General features: G+C 39.8%; 1 protein-coding gene across 2 annotated transcripts in view; it reads left to right on the top strand.

The window, feature by feature from the left end:
- The window catches only part of IARS1 (isoleucyl-tRNA synthetase 1), a 75,064-nt gene that overhangs the window by 43,264 nt on the left and 16,565 nt on the right, over positions 1-15,235 (top strand). For both annotated transcript variants that reach the window (XM_012747148.2, XM_012747146.2), the window contains exons 21-30: positions 846-937; positions 2,112-2,189; positions 3,127-3,248; positions 3,694-3,796; positions 4,386-4,469; positions 5,531-5,705; positions 9,082-9,194; positions 10,226-10,321; positions 11,235-11,411; positions 12,608-12,713. In XM_012747148.2, the coding sequence (XP_012602602.2) occupies positions 846-937; positions 2,112-2,189; positions 3,127-3,248; positions 3,694-3,796; positions 4,386-4,469; positions 5,531-5,705; positions 9,082-9,194; positions 10,226-10,321; positions 11,235-11,411; positions 12,608-12,713 (1,146 nt within the window). The remainder of the gene's footprint in view (positions 1-845; positions 938-2,111; positions 2,190-3,126; positions 3,249-3,693; positions 3,797-4,385; positions 4,470-5,530; positions 5,706-9,081; positions 9,195-10,225; positions 10,322-11,234; positions 11,412-12,607; positions 12,714-15,235) is intronic.

The raw sequence follows: 15,235 nt of genomic DNA, 5'->3' as shown, positions 1-15,235 counted from the left end.
AGCCTTGCCTCAAATAAGATTGGCTAAACACCCTTACTTTCCTGCTCACCCTCTGAGTTACTCAGGAGACCCTTCAAATCGTTCTGATTCCTCAAGACTTTTTTCTTTTCCCACTACCTTCTGTAGCTTTCTTTCCTTGACTATTTTAACCCTTAGAAAGAAAAACCCTGTTCTATTTTATACATACCTTATACCAGAATTTCTCAATAGCAGTGCCACTGACGTTTGGATGGATCATTGTTCACTGGGGGGCTCTGTGCCGTGTCTTATAAGATGTTAAGCACCATCCTTGGGATCCACCTGTGAAAGTCCAGTAGCACCACTTTCCCCCAGGTTGTGACAACTAAAACATATCTTCGGGTATTGCCAGATGTTCCCTGCAGGAAAAAATTGCTCCTGTTTGTGAACCACTGGCCTATGCTGTGCCTCTTAGCATCTAAGCTTTTTGTTCATTTGTCTATTAATTAAGGTACAATATAGTATGATAGAAGTTGGGCTTTTGTTAGTGCTGTCATATTGTACACCATGTGAACAATGCTTCCTGGAGTTGTGTGGACAGCCTTGGACTTTGAGCCACACATACTAGGGTTTCGGTTTTTCTCACTGGCCAATGGGAATTCACATGTGGCTGATAGAGTGGTTTTGTGTGCATCCGTAAACAGCTTGACTGCCATGTAGTACATCCTCAATAAATGAGCCAATTATATAATAGCTTAATTTTGGTTCTTCTTGTCTAATAGGTGGAGATTCTTAGATGGAAGGGGCTGCTTGTTTTTTATTGTATCCCCCCACACACCCCCTAGATGACTGGTATAGACTGGCTGCCTGATTCACTTGTCTTTCAGCTTATAGGCTTTATACTGTGGTGCCTCGCCTGGTCAAGTTTGTAGATGTTCTGACTAATTGGTATGTTAGAATGAACCGCAGAAGATTAAAGGTAAGTACAGACTGCTGTTGGGAAGAGCAAAAAGTGTATGAAGTTTGTGAGTAGAAGAAAAATAACAACTGAAAGGAAAAGGAACGTTTCCAAATGCTTTCAGTTTTTGAAGCTTTTTCTTTTCCTTTTACATTTTGTATTAACTATATTTATTGTTATTTGATAAGGACCTATATAAGTTCTAAAAGTCATTTTGCATGTTTTCATAACACAGTTATGAACATGTCATATTGGAGGGAAAGAGTCAGGGCACTTACTGGACTAAACAGTAAAATCTCTTAAAATCCGAAATAAATTTATGTAAATATTGTCAAATATTGCTTTGCTCTTGAGAGGGGTACCTCCTTGCTTCTACAACTAGGGAGTCAGTTGCTTATTGAGTGTTTGCTGTGGACAAAACTTCTCTACATAACCTAAACATATTTACCCCTGTAATATGCTGAAATTTAAAAAAAAAAAAAAAAATTCTACAGCTGTTAGGCATTTAGAATGAGCAAAACTTGCCTAGTCTCAGGACCCACACCAGCTATGTAAGTAACAATAGTGCAAGACAAGTAGTGGTAGGTGTCCTTACTGCAGGCCAGGTGAAGGCTCCCACCACCCGTTAGTTCTGTCTTAAAATCTGTTAATAATAAACACCTGTAACACAAATATACTTTAAATTTTGTTAAAATGTATTACATACACACATATATACACATATATTTAGAAGGACATATACAAAAATGTTTATGGTAGTTATATCTAGATAACCCAATTATGGTTGAATTTGTTTTTATTATCTTTGTATTTCCTGCAATTAGTATAATTATTTTTTTTAAATACACAGTATATACTTTTTTTAAAATAACCAATCTTACCAACAGGTACTTTAAAGTTTTCTGTTAGCAACTGTTTCTGTCTATTGCATATGGATCCATTGTGCCCTCAGATTTAGGGTCTTACAGTCAGCACCACCTCCCCAGCCACTCATCTCAAGTGAGGATAGTCAGGGGACAGCAGGTGCACACCCAGCCAGGCAGCCTGTGGTTATGACCATTTTTCCTTGTTTCGTCTCATGTCTTCTCTGTATGCTACATGTTCTGTGTAGGTTGCTTCTTTTTAATAAACTTATTTTTTTTGTATGATAAACATTTTTAGTAGTTTAATGTTTGTTTCTTTTTTTATTCATTAGGGTGAAAATGGGGTGGAAGACTGCATTATGGCCCTGGAGACCTTGTTTAGTGTTCTGCTTTCTCTTTGCAGACTTATGGTAAGATGTGTGGCCCCTTTTTAAAACTCTTTGGCCCATGGGCTGTGTGTGATACCCTCTTGCTACAGCATCCTCCATTTATACTTACTGTGTATTCGTTCAACCAAAAATTGAAATAGAAGTTTTATAATACCTTAGAAATCTTACTAGCATAAGCGTATGTCAAGGACTTAGAAATACTAGATTATTTCTTACAATATAGGTTAGGGTCTTTGGACCAAGAATGAGCATCAGTTCAAGGTAAGACGTACTTCATCTTAATGTGGATTGTCATAATTGTCTTTGAGTAATGGGGAGTTTCCTGAACTAATGTCTAATAAATATATCACAACAATATTTTAACTGAGCAGAGAAAAATGTATAGGTAGTTATTTGAAACATTTTTCTACCAGTTAAAATATTAATTAAATGATATACAAGTGAAAAATCTCCAACTTTAAATTCCTTGTATCCTATTTTTACTACTACAGTATGTTATAAGCTTTCTATTTATTACTTAACCAAAGGAGAATCTGCTTTGTACAACGTTCTGTGCCTGGTGCCTTCCATGCCTGACCTCATTCACCTTCATCCTATGAAGCACGTAGTATTTTCCCCCGGTTTACAGATCAGATTTCTGAGGTTCGAGACATTCAGTCCTCTGTGCTTGTTGACTTGGCTGGTGCATGGTCAGGTCTCCTGTTTTTATTTTGGACAGACTCCAGAAGTCTAAAGATGCTTAGGGGTTTTTTTTTGTTTCTTTGTTTTTGCTACAGTCTTGCTGCTATTCTTCATACATATGAGGTCATTTCTCTTTCATGGGGCACTTTTAGTAACTTCATGCCCATTTCTATGCATATTACTGTATTCTCTAAAATGTTTAGTTGTTTTCAGTGTAAATGAAATCAATTAATGATGGCTGTATATGAATGACATGATGTTCTCTGACCTCACACAGGCCCCCTACACACCTTTTCTCACTGAATTGATGTATCAGAATCTAAAGGTGCTGATTGACCCTGTTTGTATTCAGGACAAGGACACACTTAGCATCCACTACCTCATGCTGCCCCATGTTCGGTAAGAATCAAATATAGATCCGACTCACTTGGGCCCTGGGAAGGAGGGGAGTTGAGCTTTTGGGGACCCTAGCTCCCTAGGAAAGCGTGGAGAGAGCCGACATTTCCCTGCTCTAGCACCTTAGTGCCCTGCCTCCCCGCAAGCTGACATGAGCTGTTCCTCAGGCTTCAGGATGAGGCCCACTCGACACATTGGTAGGAGGGATGCTCAGTGTAGAATCCCTCTATAGGGCTGTGACAGGTGGGGTATGGGCTTGCCCCCTGGGGAGCTGCGGGGTGCTTAGCAGCAGGCATGGATGTTGCCCTTCCCTAGATGCCTCACCAGGAGGCCCAGCTACAGCATCCCTTCTCTAGCCTCACTGTCTACCTCACTTAAGCATGCCTATTGTTCTGGATTTTCTTCTTTTAAATGTAATCTCTTTCATATTCCTATCTCTACCACTCAGAGAAGAATTGATTGACAAGAAAACTGAGAGTGCAGTATCTAGGATGCAGTCTGTGATTGAACTTGGGCGAGTGATCCGAGACCGTAAAACTATTCCAATAAAGGTTTGAAATTTTATTTGTATTTTACATGGCACAGACCTAAATAATTAAGTCTTTGGAATGTTTTTTGTTATTTTTTCTTTTTGAGACAGAGACTCACTCTGTTGCCCGGACTAGAGTGCCGTGGCATCAACCTAGCTCACAGCAACCTCAAACTCCTGGGCTCAAGCAATCCTTCTTCCCTCAGCCTCCTGAGTAGCTGGGTCTACAGGAATGCACCACCATGGCCGGCTAAATTTTTCTATATATTTTTTAGTTGTCCAGCTAATTTTCTTTCTACTTTTAGTAGAGATGGGGTCTTGCTCTTGCTCTGGCTGGTTTCAAACTCCAGAGCTCAAATGACCCACCTGTCTTGGCCTCCCAGAGTACTAGGATTACAGGCATGAGCCACTGTACCCAGCCTTGGAATGTTTCTTAATATAATAAGCTTCCAGCAGTGGCCTTTTTTTTCCTCTTTTTCTACAGTAATGGTGGGAATTAGGTCAGCCTGACTAGTTTGGAGCTTGGGATTCAGATAAACATTTAACATTCCATTTTTTGCAGTTTAGAGGACTGGCTGCTTAGTGAACTTTATCCTCCCTTTTCCTCCTAGTATCCTTTGAAAGAAATTGTGGTTATCCATCAAGATCCAGAAGCTCTTAAAGATATCAAGTCTTTGGAGAAGTATATCATTGAGGTAAGGTAGATGATTTGTTGTTTTGGTTCCAAACAGACTTTCCTTGAGAAGATTATTTTGCTGAATACTCCCCAATAAAGTACACTTTGAGTGTATAATTTATTCTTTTTCTTTTGTATGTCAGTATATACCTAACATACTTATCTATGATATATTGCACTTCCCTTAAAATCAACTCTGTTGCCCGGGCTAGAGTGCTATGGCATCAACCTAGCTCACAGCAACCTGAAACTCCTAGGCTCAAGCAATCCTTCTTGCTTCAGCCTCCCTAGTAGCTGGGACTACAGGCATGCACCACCATGCCCGGCTTAATTTTTCTATATATTTTTTAGTTGTCCAGCTAATTTTCTTTCTCATTTTAGTAGAGATGAGGTCTCACTCTTGCTCTGGCTGGTTTCACACTCCTGAGCTCAAGCAATCCTCCCACCTTGGCCTCCCAGAGTGCTGGGATTACAGGCGTGAGCCACCACACCTGGCCATAAATGAATTTCTTTACCTTTCATTTATTACCCTCATTCACTTCTCTTCCCCCGAAGTACTTTTTGATAATTAACAATAAAACTTTGTTCCTTCAAATTACATAAGTGATCACACATTGGTTGTAAACAGCTGAAACACTACCATAGTATGTGCCCAGTGAAAGGTGGGTCCCTATGTGCCCCTGGAGTCTCACTTTACCCTCTTAGGGAAGTTCCTAGGATTTTATACATGTGTGTACACACATATGTATGTATAATGGCAAACTAGATGTTCCGCTATTATTTGCTTCAGTCTGTAGTTATGACATTTCATTTTCCTACCTTCTGTACTTTTCATCATCCCTGCTGTGTTGGTAATCCTTAACTACCTGATGGAGGCTGAATGAGTTATGATTAACTGATTCTTCCTTTATATTGCTCAAAATTCCATTGTATGTATATACCACATTTTGTTTATTCACAATTGATGGACATTTGGTTGTTTTTCCTTTTTGGCTGTTATGAATAATGCTGTTATGGACATTCATATACATACTTTTTTTTCATTTCTCATTTTTATTTTCTCTTGTGCATTAACTATAGGAATTGAATGTTCGAAAAGTTACATTGTCTACAGATAAAAACAAATATGGCATTCGGCTAAGGGCAGAACCGGATCACATGGTCCTAGGGAAGCGTCTGAAGGGAGCTTTTAAAACGGTAATGACATCCATCAAGCAGTTGAACAATGAGGAGCTGGAGCAGTTCCAAAAATGTGGTAAGTGTCTGCTCAGACAAGAGCACCATTCATGTCCTCAGGCTGAGGAATTTTTTGTATTTAGGCTCCTATGTGACTTTAATATCACATCCATTTCTTAAATAAAACATTTTTCTGGTCATAAAAATGTTTACATTAATTTTGATAATTTAGAAAGAAAACACAAATGACCCCTAACCCTACCACCCATCCATGTAACACACATTGGGTACCTGCTGTCTGCTGTTTAATATGCAGCCCAGTAGGTGCTGGTATACTGTTAAAATTCTGGTTTATTTCCCTCCAGTTACATTTATAGTCATATAATTATAGCCTTATAAAATGGAGATCACACTATAAATTTAAATTTCTCCCCTTTTGCTTTTTTTATTTTTATATTTATGTTATATTTTTTATTTTGTATTTTCACTTTACATTATAAACATCTTATGTATTTATACTGTTTGAAATGCTGTTTTAATAGCCACATACTTTTTTCTTCATGTAGGTACTTAATAATATTTTAAACTAGTCTTTTATTGTTGGTGTTTAGGTTGTTTAGAGTCTTTTAATATTAGAAATAATATTGCAATGAGTATTTTTGCATTTAATTATTTTGTGGAATTGACTTCTTTAGGGTTAGTTAGATAGAAATTACTGAATCGGGGATGGATCTTATCTTTGAATTCTGCAAATGCTAATGTGAGCCTAGAAAACCCCCCTGTTGAGAGAGAGAGCAGAACTCCCAGGGCTTAGTGACCCAGCGGCTGTGTTCCCCAGGAGTGTCCAGATGTTGCTTCTGGAGAGAAAAAGAAAATGGCTTTTAGAGATGTCATAAAACTGGAAAATATTCTAAAGAAAAGATTATAGTACCGTGTTTCCTCGAAAATAAGACAGGGTTTTATATATATTTTTCAAGAAGACACCCTAGGGCTTATTTTCAGGGGATGTGTTATTTTCCCCTCATAGCCTCAGCTTGCAGCACACACAGGGTGGCCAGGACCTCACAGGGGGAGCCTACCTTGTTGGTGGGGCTGCTCGTACCTTTCCAGTCACCCCTGGAATAGTAGCTGTCACGATGGAGCAGATGAGAAGGGCTGCACAAAACGCATGGGTTGTGCAGATACACCGCGTAGCCACACCCATTACTAGGTCTTATTTTGGGGGTAGGGCTTATATTGCACAAATGCTTAGAAATCCTGCTAGGGCATATTTTATGGGTAGGTCTTATTTTCAGGGAAACACAGTATGTTTGGAGGAAAGGCAGTTAGCATTGTGGTTTAGAGCTTCCTGCTGAGGAAAAATGGGTTGGAACTTATCACGGTTTTTCTGAAATATCCAGAATCCATATCTTTGTCTCTTATTGGGCAAGACTAGATTCATTTATTCATCATATATTTGTAAAAGCCCAGTGTAGAGCTGAATAAGATAGACTTTGTTACTATTGTCATGGTGCTGATAGACAGTGAAGGTTTATAGAAATAAATATGCTTTGGATAATTGCTATGAAGGAAAAGGCTAAGATAATATGAGAACATGTATGGGGAGCCTGACCAAACAACGGGGTTAGGAAAGGGAACTCAGCCCCCTCTCTTCACCCCTCAGAGAGCATTTCAGGGTGCCCAGGGATTTTCAGCTTTGCAGCTTTGCCATATTACAATCAGGTTCATATTTAGGGGAAGAAAAAGAATCATACTTAGTCTGATTCTATGGCTGCTTGACTTCCTGCAGCTGCCCTGGAACAGGAAGATAAGGACTTGAGATAGGAGGTTTAAGGACTCAGGAATCAGATGACTGATTATAGAAATTGGGAAAAATGTCCCTAAGATTCTACAAATTCTTAGGTAGAATTAATAAAACATAAGAGGTTAGCAGCTAAAATTTGATACTTTATCAACTCAACTCAAAATGTTAAAGAAGCAAAATGTTGTTTGATCAACTTTCAAGTCACAAATCTAAGTTGTTTTACCAAATGCCCAAAACATCAAAAAGTCCTGAAATAAGTCTTATTTAAAGCCGAAAGCCTACAGTTTCTAAACTGTAGTTTCTGAATAGACTATTTCTGCACTGATGGAAAACAAAATAGTTTTTATTTTTGTTTTGTTTTGTTTCTTGAGACAGAGACTCACTCTGTTGCCCGGGCTGGAGTGCCGTGATGTCAGCCTAGCTCACAGCAACCTCAAACTCCTGGGCTCAAACGATCCTCCTACTTCAGCCTCCCGAGCACCTGGGACTACAGGCATGTGCCACCATGCCCAGCTAATTTTTTCTATATATATTTGAGTTGTCTGGCTAAATTCTTTCTATTTTTTTTAGTAGAGACGGGGTCTTGCTCTTGCTCTGGCTTGTTTCGAACTCCTGAGGTCAAATGATCCTACTGTCTGGGCCTTCCAGAGTGCTAGGATTACAGGTGTGAATCACCACTCCTGGCCCAAAATAGTTTTTAGAACACAGTGATATAAAGAAAACCAACAGGCCGGGCGCGGTGGCTCACGCCTGTAATCCTAGCAGTCTGGGAGGCCGAGGCGGGCGGATTGCTCGAGGTCAGGAGTTCGAAACCAGCCTGAGCAAGAGCGAGACCCCGTCTCTACTATAAATAGAAAGAAATAAATTGGCCAACTAATACGTATATAGAAAAAATTAGCAGGGCATGGTGGCACATGCCTGTAGTCCCAGCTACTTGGGAGGCTGAGGCAGGAGGATTGCTTGAGCCCAGGAGTTTGAGGTTGCTGTGAGCTAGGCTGACGCCATGGCACTCACTCTAGCCTGGGCAACAAAGTGAGACTCTGTCTCAAAAAAAAAAAAAAAAGAAAACCAACAGCCTAGTGCTCAAAGCCCAAGAAAGTAATTATCAGTGACCACTGTGGGCTTACCTTAAGATGTGGAATTGCAATCCGCAGCCGTCCATACACTGTCTTCTGGACAGCATACTGCTCAGTACTTCACACAGTCCATTTCATTTCGGCCTCACCACACCCTACTCAGCAGATAGTAGAATACCAGGTCATATAACCACTAGTGGTGGACCTAAGCCCGCGTTCATTCTGAAGGCTATATTTTCTTCATTACATCATGCTGCTCTGTGTTTATGGTGGGGATTTGTTTCCTCTTGGTACATTCCCTTAGCTTTGGTGTGTTTTTGTACCTGGGGGTTTATATAAAACAGTAGACATTGGTGGTGACTTACCTGTCTTCAAGGTAGCATAGTGTAGTATAAAGGAAGTTTGTCACATCCTTGGCTACAACAGTGACATGAGTCAGGAGGAAGTGATCTCTTGAAGCCTCTACAACTCTGTGCTATTGTAAAATTTTCATCAAAAAAGGGCACAGTACACTGGTAGCACAGCAACTCAGAGGAGAAGGGGCTGATTAACAGTGCAACTGCTTCTCCCAATAGGGACCATTGTTGTGGAAGGCCATGAATTACACGAAGAAGACATCCGTCTCATGTACACCTTTGATCAGGCCACAGGTGGGACTGCGCAGTTTGAAGCACACTCGGATGCTCAGGTATTTTTCTGTTCACCAGAACATATCTTTACCAAGATTAAGAGGAGAAAGTGTTTTATCTATGCCTTTCCTTAAAATGTTGACAGCTTGTCTCAGGGTAAAATAAACCATTTTAGATTGGCTTTATTAAACATTGCTGTGATATGCCTTTGACATAGGCATTTGTTTAATGAATATATAAATGGGCATTTTATAATTTCCACAGATGAGTAATTGTCCTAAGTGTTAGGTTGCACCAAAATGAACCATTCGAGGAATGAGTCAGTCATGGACACAGGAAAGTAGCAAATTCTTACTATTCTTCCTGACAAGTTGTCCTGGTGGAAATAAGTACAGAGAAAGTCCCCTTTTCAAAAATTGAGATAGAGGTGAGGCTGGTCAGGTCACGTGTCTTGAAGAGAATATACAATCTGTTTTGGATTCTGGGGTCAGTATTTTTCATCATGATGGAACAGAGTATCTCTTTCTAGTCTTAAACAGTCTTTTCCAAGCAGCGTGGTTTTAAGATCTGTTGTGGAAAATTGAGGGCATTGCTAGAGCCCCTCTGTGCTTGAATCATACAAACCATAGGATCAGAAGGGTCATGGTGTAAGAATATAACTTGGACTTGACTTCTTTGAGTCCTTTGATCCACTCACTCATGGTATGAAAAGTTGTGATGCTTAAGGGGCTTCGTGGTTGTTGATCTTATTTATTAGAAGAGTTAGTATTATTTATTAGATGGCCAAGAAGCAGAGTCATATGAGGGACTTTCGTGAGAGGCCAGTCTCAGGACATCTCATGTGACCAGTACCCCACAGACAAGGAAGAAAAAGCTGCACCTTTCTCCAGAGATGGAGAAATGGATGGTTATAAAAAAATACCCAAATGATAAAGAAACTAGATTAATTTTTTCCTTTGCTCAGTTTTGTGAATAAATAATGCTGCATTATAGACTTCTCAGAATTTAGTTTTAAATAGCATTTTGCTGAGTTTGAAAGAAGTGTTTCTTCTTATTTGATTGTCATAGTGTGCACTATTCATTCCTCCAGGCCCTGGTTCTTTTAGACGTCACCCCTGACCAGTCAATGGTGGATGAAGGAATGGCCCGAGAAGTCATCAATCGGATCCAGAAACTTCGCAAAAAGGTCAGTTTGTCAAATTAAGAATAAGCTACTATTTTGGATTTTTGTTTTGTTTGGGTTTGGTTGTTAGGGGAGGATAAGCGAGGCAGATAATATAAACCACAGTGATCAGTTAATGATAATGATTCCCTGATCATCCATCCATTCGTATGTATTCTGCAGGGAAGACAGGTCTTTTTTTTCCCCACTTACTCCCAAACTATAGCTTTCAGCCAACCTGTGCCCTTACCAATCCTTTTTCAGTTCTCTTGGGTTTCCACAAAACAACCCTCTTGACTGGTGCGCAAGGTAATCAGAGATGACAGTGAGTATCTCTGAGGAAGGGGAGAATTACAGTCAATATAGAAGGCACCTTAGCTCAAGGGAGAAATTTGTAGGTCTGGACAAATCTAGGGTAGTTTTTCTTAGGGAACTGGAGAAGGTACACAGAAGCCCATGCTTGGAGAGCAGAGGGACTACGAAGAAGCCCCCACCAGATGAGAGAATCAGGATGCCCTTATCACGGAGGGCAGTGACAGCTAGCTCCCTCCTGCACATCTTCCTTCTCAGGCCAGATGTCTGAGACCTGTGGTCCAGGGTCTGAGGAGGCCACTCCAGCAGATAACTGGGGGGATAGAGTGAGGAATTTCAGAGATCTGTAAATGGGTTCTCAGTTATTTGTTTGTTTCATCATTCATGGGGTGCTGGTTGTGCTAGGAAAAGACACATGCCATACCTCAAAGAGTGGGGAAAAGAACATAAAGCAAATCATATACTGCAGTGCAGTTAGTCTTATAGATCACCCAAGGAGGGATGGACAGGTGACTGCCCTTCTGTGATGATTCAGCATGGGATCATCAGCCCTTCTTCAGCAATGCCTTACATTTTGATTAACAAAATGTCTTTACCTTTTGAAATTTTCTGTATATGCTTTCAGTGCAATCTGGTTCCAACTGATGAAATAACAGTTTATTATAAAGCAACATCTGAAGGAAGGTATCTGAATAATGTTATAGAAAGCCACACCGAGTTCATATTTGCCACCATAAAGGCTCCCTTGAAACCATATCCAGTTTCTACATCAGATAATATACTTATTCAAGAAAAAACACAGGTGAGTTCTGAGTTACGTTGAACAACTGAAAGATTTCAGATTAGGTTTTACTTTAACTTTATGTAGTCACATGTTGATATTCTGTCTACCAGTAGAAATTGGCATATGACTCAATCCTGATGTATTGCTGTGGATGGTAGTGGGTTGCGTTAGAGAGTGGAAGTCCAGAACAGATGGAGGGGGAGAGAAGGCAGAACTGTTGACACAGCCAGGAGGGTACATGAGTAGATTTTCCAGGAAATAAACAGGCTATGTGAGCCCATTTTTCTAAACTAGAAAAGTCTATATTGTGGATTCTGGTAATTATTGTTAAAAGCAAACAGCGGGCCTGGTGTGGTGGTTCACAACTGTAATCCTAGCACTTTGGGAGGCCAAGGTGGGAGGATTGCTCGAGGCCAGGAGTTCAAGACCAGCCTGAGCAAGAGCGAGACCCTGTCTCTACAAAAAATAGAAAAATCAGCCATGCGTGGTGATACACACCTGTAGTCCCAGCTACTCGGGAGACTAAGACGAGAGGATCGCTTGAGGCCAGGAATTTAAGGTTGCAATGAGCTGTGATGATGCCACTGTACTCTAGCCTGGGCAACAGAGCAAGGCCGTATCTCAAAAAAAAAAAAAAGTGAAAAGTTTGCTTTCAAAGCATTTAATTTTTAGAGTAGTTAGTAGGTTATATATAAAATTAAAATAGAAAAAAATTACAGTAGTATTTTCTATTTTTACATCGAGGGATTTTAGATATAACTATGAAAGTCTGTTACCAAGACAAAGAAGATATTGGCTTATAATTCAGAAGTAGGTCATTTATAATATATCTCAGTCATTTATTTAATCACTTTCTCCTTGTCTCATTTCTTCTTTATGTGGGACAAACAGGACAAAGAAGGGCCAAAAACAGCTATTTGTCTTTTCATTGGGGCGAGTTGCAGTGTTGCTTGATTTTCTATTTTGCATATTGTGTAATTATTTGACTTTTTAAAAATGAACTTATATAATCAGAAAAAAAGATTTACATTTTTAAGAGAACAGGGTAAAAGAAAAAAATGGGCATATATAGCTCTTGACTCTTTCATGACGTTGAATATATTCTCAGAACTGTATAGAGCTCTTGTTGTTCTTACTGAGATGTTACTTAACATTATATAGCACATTGCAGTCAGATGCTGCAGTTACTCAGTCATATGTTCTCATGTGTTCAGTTAAAGGGGTCTGAACTCGAAATTACACTCACCAAAGGATCATCCCTGCCTAGTCCTGCTTGTGCATATGTCAATCTTAACATTTGTGCAAATGGCAGTGAACAAGGTAAGAGTAAATAAATTCCACGATTTATATATGGTTTTTTTTTAAAGTTAAACCAGTGAATGTTTTTAAGGCTATTCTAAGGGAATTGGTAGAAACTTTTTAAAATTATAATCAAAATGAGTCCACTAAAGTAAATGACTGGATTTGCAATTGTGGGAGTGGTGGAGTAGATGTACTTTTCCCCATTCTTCCCACTGAGTACCTCTAGACATCTGGACATCGTACATAAAAACAAATAATGAAAGCAGAGCAGCTAGGGACCTTCTAATCAAGTTAAATAACAGTAATGAGTTCCCTGGATTTTCTGGTTTGCCTCATATATCCCAAAGTTAGAGCTTAATAAGCTGGCAACCTAGAAATGCCAACAAGTATAGCAAAAGCCCCCCCCAAAATCCTGCTCTCTCTAGACCAAAGATCAAGGGTGAGGCAAGCTAGCAAGAAAGAAAATTTTTAGACAATTTAACTGCTCTACTTCTGCAAAACACCACAGAAAAAAACTGACCTCATCATTACCCATACCAGAAAAGGCCAAGAGGGGTGCCTAGACGTCCATCCTTGCCATGTTGAGAACCCTCAAGACCCCCCTGGCTACCATGGTGGTCTTCTCGAAGACCAAGCAGGGAGTTGGGACTTTCGTCCTTTCTAGGCATTGATGAGCCCTTCTGCCCTGTGGTGTCAGTGGATACCACATGGAAAGCTTGGCTTTCTGTCCCCACTGGGTAATAACAAAGCATCCTTCCCACTCATGAATTCATGGCAATAATGAAGCCACATACTACCACCACTTCCTGAGGTGTCAGTAAAGGCCACATCGGGCGCAGTAAAGAGGCACTACCTTTCTTGGCCTGGAAGTAATGGTAGAGGCCTAAAAGAGAGTGAGAACTCCCTCCCATGCCACCCCCAGCACTAACAAATTGTCCTGACCTTGGTGTCAGTGGAGGCTGATAGTGAACCTGGACTTCTACTCGCACCAGAAAGCAAACTGAGCAGTGCCCCTGTTTCCCCTGCCAGTGTGACTTCAGACAAAATCAGTGAAGATACAGAGTTTAAATAAGAACCAGAGTCTTATAATACCTAAAATAGCAAGGTATCAATGAAAATCACTTAGTCATATCAAGAACCAGGAAGATCTCAAACTGAATGAAAAAATAATTGATAGATAAAAATAGCAAGATGACAAATGATAAAATTATCTCACAGAATTTAAAGTGGCCATACTACAATTGCTTCAAGGAGCAATAACAAACACAACAGAAATAAATGAAAAATACAAAGCCTCAGCAAAGGAAGAAAAGATAAAAAGAAGAATCAAATGGAAATTTTAGAACTGAAAAATATAAACTGAAATAAAAGTCAGTGGATAGGCTCAAGAGTAGAACAGAAGGAAGAGGAAACAATCTGTGAGCTAGAAGGTGGAATAGTAGAAATTACCCATTCTTAACAACAGATAATTGAAAAACATTTCCTGAGCCTAAAGGACCTGTGGAACAAGTAACAAAAAATTAACATTCTTTTGTTATTGGAGTTAGAAGAAGAGAAAGAGGATAGGACTGAAGAGATATTCAAAGAAATAATGACTGAAAACCTAAATTTGGCAAAACATGTAAACCTACAGATTTAAGAAAGTGCTATGGACTGAATGTTTGTGTCCCTGTAAAATTTATGTTAAAATCCCAACCCCTAACTAAGGTGATGGTGTTAGGAGGTGGGGCCTCTGGATGTCCGGAAGGTCACGAGGGCAGAGCTTTCATGAATGGGATTTTTGCACTTATGAAAGAGACCATAGAGGGCTAGCCATCCCTTCCACCTGTGAGGACACAGCAAGAAAGTACCATCTGTGAACCAGGAAATGGGCTCTCACCAGACACCAAATCTGCTAGCACTTTGGTCTTGGCCAGTTCTTAGTCTCTGGAACTGTGAGAAATAAATTTCTATTGTTTATAAGCTACCCAGGCTATGGTGTTTTGTTACTGCAGCCTAAATGGACTAAGGCACTCAGTGAAACCCAAACAGGATAAAACCAAAAGAATCCACGTCGAGATATATTATGGTCAACTTCTGAAAACTGAAGACAAGAAAAATCTTGAAAGCAGGGAAAGAAATGCAACACCTAACTTACAGGGGAACAACAATTTGAATGATACAGTATTTCATTAACCACAGAGGCCAGAAAGTTAAAAGGATAGCATTATCCAAGTGTTGAAAGATAAATACTGTCTACCCAAAATTTTATTTTTTTATGTATTTTTTTTTTTTTTGCGACAGAGTCCCATTCTGTTCCCCCGGGTAGAGTACAGTGGCATCATCATAGCTCACTGCAACCTCCAGCTTCTGGGCTCAAGTGATCCTCCTGCCTCAGCTTCTCAAGTAGCTGGCACTACAGGTGTGCACCACACACCTGGCTAATTTTTCTATTTTTAATAGTGATGGAGTCTCACTCTTGTTCAGGCTTGTCTTGAACTCTTTAGCTCAAGCAATCCTTCCACCTCAGCCTCCCAGAGTGCTTAGGTTATTAAGTATGA

The sequence above is a fragment of the Microcebus murinus genome, chromosome 12 (genome assembly GCF_040939455.1).
Source record: "Microcebus murinus isolate Inina chromosome 12, M.murinus_Inina_mat1.0, whole genome shotgun sequence".
NCBI classification, from domain to species: Eukaryota; Metazoa; Chordata; class Mammalia; order Primates; family Cheirogaleidae; genus Microcebus; species Microcebus murinus.
The sequence above is the reverse complement of the archived record's forward strand: the minus strand, read 5'-3'. Positions and strand labels throughout refer to the sequence as shown.